At 38.2% G+C, this 9,416-nt stretch overlaps 1 protein-coding gene across 6 annotated transcripts in view; it reads right to left on the reverse strand.

The window, feature by feature from the left end:
• Positions 1–9,109, reverse strand: part of uggt2 (UDP-glucose glycoprotein glucosyltransferase 2) — a 43,766-nt gene extending 34,657 nt beyond the window's left edge. For all 6 annotated transcript variants that reach the window (XR_014888868.1, XM_085248405.1, XM_085248406.1 and 3 more), the window contains exons 1-10: positions 8,986–9,109; positions 8,427–8,571; positions 6,821–6,903; positions 6,591–6,721; positions 5,885–5,997; positions 5,574–5,751; positions 2,437–2,533; positions 2,286–2,358; positions 2,034–2,134; positions 419–518 (exon numbers count right to left, since the gene is read on the reverse strand). Coding sequence is in view for 5 of the 6 variants with exons in the window: in XM_085248405.1 (XP_085104531.1) it covers positions 419–518; positions 2,034–2,134; positions 2,286–2,358; positions 2,437–2,533; positions 5,574–5,751; positions 5,885–5,997; positions 6,591–6,721; positions 6,821–6,903; positions 8,427–8,551 (1,001 nt within the window). In the remaining variant the exon portion in view is untranslated. The remainder of the gene's footprint in view (positions 1–418; positions 519–2,033; positions 2,135–2,285; positions 2,359–2,436; positions 2,534–5,573; positions 5,752–5,884; positions 5,998–6,590; positions 6,722–6,820; positions 6,904–8,426; positions 8,572–8,985) is intronic.
• Between the last annotated feature and the right edge of the window lie 307 nt (positions 9,110–9,416).

Consider the following 9,416-nt stretch of genomic DNA (forward strand, 5'->3'; position numbering starts at 1 on the left):
CTTTTACCGCATCCCCAGCCGGCAGTAAAATGCCAGTTTTAATTTCCAAAAACCTGTGGGTCCTCAAGATGGTGCGTTTGCAGTCAATTCCCTGTAAACACCCGACTCTTACTCAGCACTTTTTGAAGTTATTACAAGCTGCCGGTACCAAAATAAGCAAACATCTTTTAAAAAAGCTGATTAGATCCCTGTACAACAAATTATCTACATTCATTGCAGGGTTACAAATTGTCACAGAAAGGAGTAATAATGCTCAAATAAATGGGGCTATAAAAGGTATACTTTATGTGCACTTTAAGAACAGCATTTGTTTGGCCAAGATTCATACAGGGCAGGGCTTTGACAGGAATTGTGAAACCACATAAAACGTGTTAACCATTGAGCAAGAAAAAAAATAAAATAGGATGAATTTTCTTACCTGGCTTTGCTTGGAAAGTTCTGACTGAGATCTCGCAAGAGCTTTAAAGCATCAAACTTTGGTGCAGACATGATTCTAGAAGCTGCCTGGAAACTCAAATCTACATAGATCGAACAAAAGAAATGATCAACATTTATACATCTATGAATGCAAAGGTAAAGTCAAAGGTGGCTATTAGCTTTTCAAGCTCTATTTTCTTTTAAATACATAACACTAGAAGGGGCACCTGCACAACTTAAGTGTATTTCCTATGCAGATGACGCAATAATCTACACAGCTGCATTCTCTTCTCTGCCACAGGCTCCAGACGACCCTTCAAGAACTGCAAGCCTCATTGTAACATTTGGCTAAAATTGTTACGAAAACTCACTGAATACTCAGTGTATCCAGACCGTTAAGGGGCATTTAAAAAGAAAGAGGCAGCAATGTAGCAGCAAACGAATGCCTATTAAATTTAGCGATGGCAGCTGTGTAGCACAATGTATATTTTCGGTGGTTACACCTTTAGCACTCATTCTCTGCAGAGCTGCATTAAATACAGGAAGGTAGTGAGCTTTTATTTTAAGAGTGTGTCTTCAGCTTATAGATCAGCACAGTGTTGTGAAAACTCACATTGTTCAGTGAGATTGTGCACCATGGGCTGTTGCACATTTACAGAATACAGTTAACTGTCAGGACCATCAAAATAAAAATGGTAGGCACTCGGACATCCACTCAGAGCCTCATGCTCACCGTCTGATGACAAAACTCACATCACTCAGACCCATACAATATCAACCCTGTAAGTTTCCAAAGCAGAGCTCCACTCACAAATGCACCATTTTCACACTGCTTTCATTGTAGCTGCTGTTTATAGTGCAATGTGACAACATCCACGCCATGAGCAGTTCCACATATGTTGTGGACTTATTGCAGCCAAGCAATTGCCACCTACCAATGAGTACTTTATAATCAGATTTCTTGGCCCTTATTAAGTTTAATGTGACATTAGCAGCGGTACATATTTTTACGCAGAAATAATGTTAAACTCCCTCTCTCCCCTTATGATATTGCTTCTGTAGATCACTGCTCTACAGGGTACCCAAGATATATTCAGAACTTGGTAGAACAGCCTTCTTTGATTTTATGACCGGGTCACGAAGTAACCTTCAAAACACACTAAGGCTCAATAATTTTCTCTCCCTGGGGGAACTTGAAACGCTGATTTAAAAAAAAAAACTGCAAGTAAAAAGCTGGATTTTACTCCATGTATCTGCAGTCCTTTCCTTGTTTTAATGTGTCCCAGGTTGGCTTTTTTGTGATTTTACAATTTTTGTAACCTTGCAATGCTGTGCTTTCTTGGCCAAGACTCCCTTGAAAAACTGTTTTTTAATCACAATGTATGATTACTTCCTGGGTAAATAAATATTACATTAAAAAATAAAAAGTAAAATAAACCTCACCTGCACTTCATCAGTAATAAAACATACACAGTGAAGGCCTCACCTTTGATCCTCTTTTCAGTTTCAATAAATCTAAGCTTTTTCTTAGTGCATGATAATAGCAAATGCAGACAGACATTGAAAAATATCCTCAAACTGTTGTCAACAGCACTGAAAGGAAAAAAAACTGATACCTTGCATTTCCCACACTTTGAGAGGGGCCATGTCATTGGTACTCTCAAGAAGATGTTTGCGAAGCTCAACAAGATGCTCCTGGAGTTCAGGATGAGATTTCCTTAAGAGAGATAAAAGAAAAACAGAAAGACACGATACAAGGTGAAGATTTCTTTTTGACTCCTAATCAAGTGGTGTCAAATACACAGTGACAAAAACAACAGAAAAATAAACGATTAAAACATCTTTAGGACTGATAATATATTACTTACTTTAATGTCCCAAAAAAGAATCCTTGGACTTCATCATTATCATCATCCTCCACATTTATAACCGTCTTTGAATCTATAAAGCAAGAGATTCGTGTTTACTTGCCTGAGAAACAGAGTTCAACACACAATGCTGGATAAATCACTAACTGACCTTTTACTTCAGTGTCATCCACAGCTTTGTATTCTGTGCTTTTGATAGCCAACTCAACACCATACCCAGATAAAAGCATCTTTTGAGGCTTTGGATTCTGTATCAAATAAAAGCAAAGCAATGTAAAACAGTGCAGAGTTGAATCTGAATTAGAGCTCTATACAGAAGATACTTTCTGCCTATATGTACCCACTATACTCTATGTGAACAAAACTACATTCAAACACATTTGAAGTAGAATGCATCACACTGGGTGAGTTTTGGCTTGAGACTGTCGCTGGATGCCATCTTTGTAATAATTTTTTTCCCCTGGTCAACTATAACTGGAGTTATGAAGTGGAAAATGTCTCGAAGCAACAACGGTTTAGCCACAACAGAACACGCTGACACTAGTGACATGCTGACTAGTGCTGACACCTTATAAACTTCCTATAGAAGTGAGAGATAATGACAGCACAAAGATCACCCTGGCTTTACAGCCAGAATCGATGTAAAGTACGTCTCCTAATTACATTTGTTTTTGTTCAGTTTGTTTCAGCATGGCACATCTTTAAGCCCATATCTAGGTGCCCACATACCTGTGGCAAAACATGTTGCCTTTTTATAGATTTTTCAAGACTACAGTCAGTGAAAGTTATAGACTATGAAACAGTTTACCTGTGGGAACAAAAAGCACACAAACTGACACGTACAGCAGCAGATACACTGACATTCAACCTTGACACCTGTGTCACCCAGACACTGCTTCAATCTTTCACAAGCGTAACGAGGAAGCTTCCACACCTACACACCGCTTTTCTTCAAGAAAAGCACATTTCCTACTTTCAAAGGCATCTGTTTGTCAGTTAGTTTTTAGAAATCTGTTAATTCTACCTCTGAACATTGGTCAGTCATACGTGTTGTTCAGCAGTGTCCATTTGATCAGGAAAAACTATGAGGAACAACATTTTTTTTCATGACAGAAAATATAAGTAATGGATAAAAAGACTGTTTACAGTAAAGTGTTAACTTTTTCTGGCCATCTTTCATCATGAAATTTGGCTTGTTTTTTTAGGGTTCTTTTTGCAAAATCCTGCTAGGAGTCAAACTTCAGTGAAAACATAACCTCTGTGACAGAGTTAATTTAAAAAGAAGGATAGACAAAACAGCAGCGACAAACAACAAACATGCAGTCGGCACTCTAGCTTAAATTTTTTTAAAAAGCTAATCGAATGCTACTAATGGAACAACTGCTAACACATCACAGAAGATTTGAAGCCAGTGTTCCATTTTCTTTTGAATCAGATATCTTTCCTGTATGACTTATCACCTAATGAAGTAGCCCTCCAACATGTTCACCAAATAAATACGCTTTGACAAATGACACTGATGTTGAACAATTTAGCGTCTTTTTTCTAAGCTCAGATGGAAAACAGGATTTATGTGAACAACAACAAGTGAATCTGGGTTTTTTTTTTTTTTTTTATGGCATTGCTCCTCTTTAGTGGACAAAACACATTGCTGTGATATTGCTCATGTTAATCAAGGAGAAACCTCTGAGGCAAAGACAAAATTTCTAAGATCTCCAGTTCCTCGAGTGACTAATTCAGGCTGTCTACAAAAGCAAGCATCCCCATAAATTCCAATGTTATAATTTCCAACTTTATAGCATTAAAAAGCTTATTCAGGTGTTGCAGTAGTTATCACTTTTGCTTCACAGCAACAACGTCCTGGCTTTGAATCCAGTAACTGACTAGGGGCCTTTCTGAGTGGAGTTTCCCCCCATACTTGTGTGGGTTCTTTTCAGGTACTCCAACTTCCACCTGCAGTCCAATGACATGCATGTGTTAGGTTAATAATGGCAGTTCTAAATTGGCTGTAGTTGTGAATGTGAGTGAATAGTTGTCTGTTTCTCTGTCTTAGCCAGGGCGTTCACTGCCTTTCACTCCATGATAGCTTGAATAGGCTCCAGCCTTCCAAGACCCTGAACTGGATAAGCTCAGCAGCATGGATAGATGGATTAATTTACAGTCTGATAAAAACAAAATGGTTTATGACTCTATGGATACCTTCCCACTTTATAAAAACTCTGATGAAGGAGATTTTTTATAACTCATCCACCTAGATGCTAGAGTTAGGAGTGTGTCTAGACATAAGCAGCTGGAGCTGATGGGTGTCTTTAGGCCTCACCTCCAGTACTTCCAGTTATTAGACTTTTTTACTGTGTGTGGAGATGGTGTATAATGAATTCTCAGGCTTATGTTAATTGCTTGCTGTGTGGTACAGACCATCCAAGAGGTTTGTGCTTCAGTTTTGGAAAGTGAAATTCTATTATTGTACTAATCTGTTACCTGCCACAATAATGTGTGTATCTGTGTATTGCACCCACACAGTTTGCCAGCACGGAATCCAGCTTGCCTACCAAACTATCAAGCATTGGCTGACAACTTAGCACCTTACCCTTTCACCTGAATAAGTTAGCTTCTGGATCCAAAAAACCCACATTGCAGCAGCTAAAACAAACTTCAAAACACAGAATTCAAAACTATTCAGTGGCTGCTGTGGGTACTTCTATTTCTTTATGCTGTCTTTGATGCTAAAAGTGTAAAGTGTAAAGTGTGCATGTTAGTCCCCATAGGGAAATAGTTCCTCTGCATTTAACCCATTCACCCAGTGAAGCAGCTAATTCTAAGTAAGCAGGATGAACTATGTTTGAGCGATAGCAGTGCTGTTCAAACACAGTTTCCTTAAAGAGATTTACTAAAGAGAAGTTTCCTGTTGTATCACTGATTAGCAGTAATCAGTAATCATGAGAAAAAAAATATACACAAAGATGGCATCAATGTTTTATTTTAATTTCACTGCTGGAAATGAATCTAATTTACTTCTTTTTAAAGACAATAATTAAACAAAAAGAAGTCTGTTAAAATTAATTCTACCAAAACAGCAGAGAGCAAAAGTCAAACTTTATTCGTCACTGTTGCTCTGATAACACTAGTTCATCAGTAATTTCAAAGTTCATTTAGAATTTTGTTTTTATTCTCTACAATTAACCACGTCTACAAAAATATTTATATATATTAATAATAATTAATAAGTGGAATGTAAGTGAGAGTTAAGGCAAAGCAGTGGGGGGAGGAGGGTATATTTCTACTCACCGCTACAAAATGACGCAGCACATATGTAAGTGTGCCCTTTTCAGCTTTCTCTGACAGTGCCTTGTGAAAAGAGGTGAACTTCTTTGTTCCAATCTCTGCATACAAGATCACAACTGGCACATCTGTTATATTGACCCCTGGATATGTGTGATCGTTCTTGTATAAATATGGTTTTGGCCTGTGAACATTTGGAAAATGTGGTTAAAGATATCCCAGAGCTAAACATTGATAGGTGAAAGCATCAAATATTAAAAACACAATTTTAAAAAGTTTCAAATAACTACATACATAAATTCAAACTTCCATGTTACCTGCCTGCAGCTGCCTTAAGGAGCTTCTTGATGTCCTTGGTGCTGCAGCTGTGTTGCCCATGGATGGAGACAAAGGCTGGGCAAGCCTCAGGCGGAGGCTCATCTTTGGCTATCTGTTATGAACAGAAGGAAGAAAAAGAATGTTTGGTAAAGTAATGGCTACAACATAACCTTACTAAAGCCAGGGTTTGCTGGTTTGGTCCCCACCTGAATTACTCGTTTTAAAATACATGTGATTATAACACGACCACTTCTCTACTTTTGAGGTTAGGCATAAAAGTTTTATTTTGATAAAAGTGTTTAGTTAGGGTTGGATCAGTTGAGCCCTTAGTTACGCTGCTACAGTTTCAGGTTGCTGGGAGATATCTTATGATGCGTTGAGCTTGTCTTTTCCAGTCTCCTCTGTTTTTAAACCCCCTCATTTCCCACTTCTGAAATTCATACAGAGAATGTTCTTCTACTTTTTCTTTTCATTTTTGTGTTGTTTTGTTTGTTTTTCATCATACTTTCTGTGACCCCCCAGTGGAGGGCTGCCACGCCGTGAGCTTGGCTCTCCCAGGGTGGGAACAGTTCTTCCTCCGCAACACTGCTAGGTGCTTGCCTGTAGAGGATTGCCTTGAAATGACTGAGTTTTAAACTGGATCTGTACAAATTAAACTGAACTGAGCTGAAAATATTACTTTATAACACTTTGATCAGAACATACCTGCTGGGATGCATGAACAGCTGGTGAATAGGAGCGCAGGGCAAGAGCAAATTTGAGAAGATTAACTTGAAGATCTGTGAGGAACTGTCCGGCTTTCTTAATGATCAAGTTGTAGTACGAGCGCACTGACTCTGTAGAATAAACAGTGGTGGGACAAAAACTCAAAACTCAGTTCAATGAGTTACACCTCTTCATATAAAAGTAATAGTTTAATGTAAAAATAGACATACCTCCGTGCTTGTATACAGTAAGTTCTTTTACAGTGTCGACAAACTGCCAGAATTTCTCATTCCCATCTTCTCCAATAAATTCGCTGCACATGAAAATACGTAAGTATAATAAGCAAACATTATTTTGCTCCTCAGCAGTTAAAACTACAGACCACCAAAATCATTAATTTCTGGAAGTAACTGTGCACATATCCACTGTAACTCATCATTAAACAAGATAAAGGATCAAGTTTTTTACTACGGCTATTTAAACACACAATCCAATTATATACGAAGATTTCTACAAGGTTACCAAAGAGATTGGTAAAACTAACACTGATGATAAAATCATCACAGACTATTTTGAAACAGGAGAGGCCACAAAGAAGGATGCAACAGAGAAGACAGACATTCCAGCTTTAAGCGTATCAACTTTACCAGAAGTACACCAACAGGGATACAGCGAAGTTATATTTTAAGGTGATTTAAAAAAGTTAAAGGCAGTAAAATTACATTAAATCAATAAATAACCAGTATAAAAATCTGAATAACCTTCCAAGAGTAATAAAGCAGAACGTTTTTGTGGTGATTTTTTACATAAGTGTCCTTCAGAAATCATAATAAGGCAACTCATAACATAAACAAAGTGATGTTTATATTTGGTCCCCATGAAAACAGCCTTGCTTGGTGACACTTGTGATTTAATTTGAAAGATAAATGGTTCTGTGCTGAATAATAAATAATAATATAAATGTGAGAATTAAGGTTTTCTAAATGTTCCAGCACTGTTTTCTACTGTGATAAACACAGTGAAATAACTTCTGTCTATTACTTAAAGTCTATTGTAAATGGACAGAATGCACTTTTTAAATTGTTAGGTCTGTGATGGGATTAATCATTCTGGATGATGGCTGTCAATATAACGAGACTGATTTTTCCACAAATGATATTCTGTTTTAGTTTAGCTACAATGTAACACAAGAAAGTCTTTCAAAAAAGCTAAATGATGGTAAACTACAATGTATTTATGACCATGAGCACAGTTACCGTGGAGAACATTGAGGCTGTGACCTTTATCTGGTAATACAATATACTATTATAAATCCTTAATTGCAGTGATATTAAACAAAGCAAAAACAAACCAAAAAAAAAGAAGTAGGAAAGGGAGAATAGAGTTTCCTAGTAATATTCGTGGAACTTTCAGCCCAAGGTTGGCTGAATCACCAAAGTTAGAGCTATTATCCATCAGTCTGCAAGGAAAGATTTGGTGAAGGTTTTGGTTACGAAAACATCAGTGTTGATGTAAGAAGTGAAAGAATTAGTATTGGATAAATAAATAAATGCATTAATGAATAGCAATCAGTAACTACTTTAATACTAAATAAATAATTTCAGTTTGCTTTCAGGTGAATGCAGTGCAAAAATAGAAATCATTCAATATTTCTAGTCTCTGGTCCTGACCTGTCTCTGGGAAGTGTAATGAGATTTTATTTTCTGTTTAGGACATTTAAAGATTAAAATACAAACCGCGGATTAATAAAAGATCAAAGCAGTGCATTTAGGAGGAGGGGCACCTGGCTGTGCCCCGTTTTATTGCACATATGCATTTCCAAGAAAAGTACTGTACCTCGTCTCCAGGAGGAAAGGCGTCATGCTCCACTTGGCTTTAAGACTGGCAGTGACGCCTTTGGGGGCTGATATTACGTGATTTATGTTCAGCACCAGTAGCGACAGCACAATAACGCTCCTCATTGTCGCGATGGAACATGAACCTATAGCAGTGGTAGAGAGCAAAAAGGTACGCCGTCAGTTCAGCTTTTGAGAGGTGCCATTGAGTGCCACGTAGTTACTCTGAGTTATTATCTCAACCTCAAAGCCAACACACACGCACACATACTCGTCTGAAGAAGAAAAAAACAGCTCGCAAGATTATGGGAGATGCTAGAAACATGAGAGGTCCTCGTTAACCAAGGAGAGTAATAATAAAATAACGTCTCCTCATAAGGGTCAGGCAAAGGAGTGAAGTTAACTTAGCTGCAGACTACAAGTCAGCTGCCGTGACATGAACTAAAACATCCCAGCAGCGTGTTTTGACTAACGGAGACCACGAGCATGGGTTGCCACAAACACGTAACAGTGGACAGACTATTATTTAGCTACAGTGTTGCCAATAACATCGAGCTCACCCAGTCAGTGATGCTAGTGGTTTCCATACAAAGCAAAGGGCTTCATTCAGCTGGATATTTTGGGCAGCTAACAGCCTGTACGGCTAGCCTGTTACCGGGGTTGCGGGGTGTCGAGGTGTCTCGCGCGGACCGTTATTCCTACCCGAAAGAACCGGAAACCGGAAAACAAAACGTGGCCTTTAATTATTTTAAAACACCGTTTTTTATATTGTTTATACAGACCAGGCGAGAAAGATCGTTGTATAATTAAATTAAATTAGATGATAATGTGGCAAATTATTCTGGCACATTGGCAGACAGCTAAAGAGACAGACGCTGAAGCTCAAGCACTAGAGCATGTTGTAGCAACACTAGTAGTGAGTGATGCGTGCGCGCGCGCGCGCGTGTGTGAGTGTGTATTTGTTGAATCTCCAGTGTGAATCTCCAGACAC

The sequence above is a fragment of the Mchenga conophoros genome, linkage group LG16 (genome assembly GCF_057382185.1).
Source record: "Mchenga conophoros isolate Kocher_MC1m ecotype Shallow Benthic linkage group LG16, M_conophoros_male_GT1.1, whole genome shotgun sequence".
In the NCBI taxonomy this organism is placed as follows: Eukaryota; Metazoa; Chordata; class Actinopteri; order Cichliformes; family Cichlidae; genus Mchenga; species Mchenga conophoros.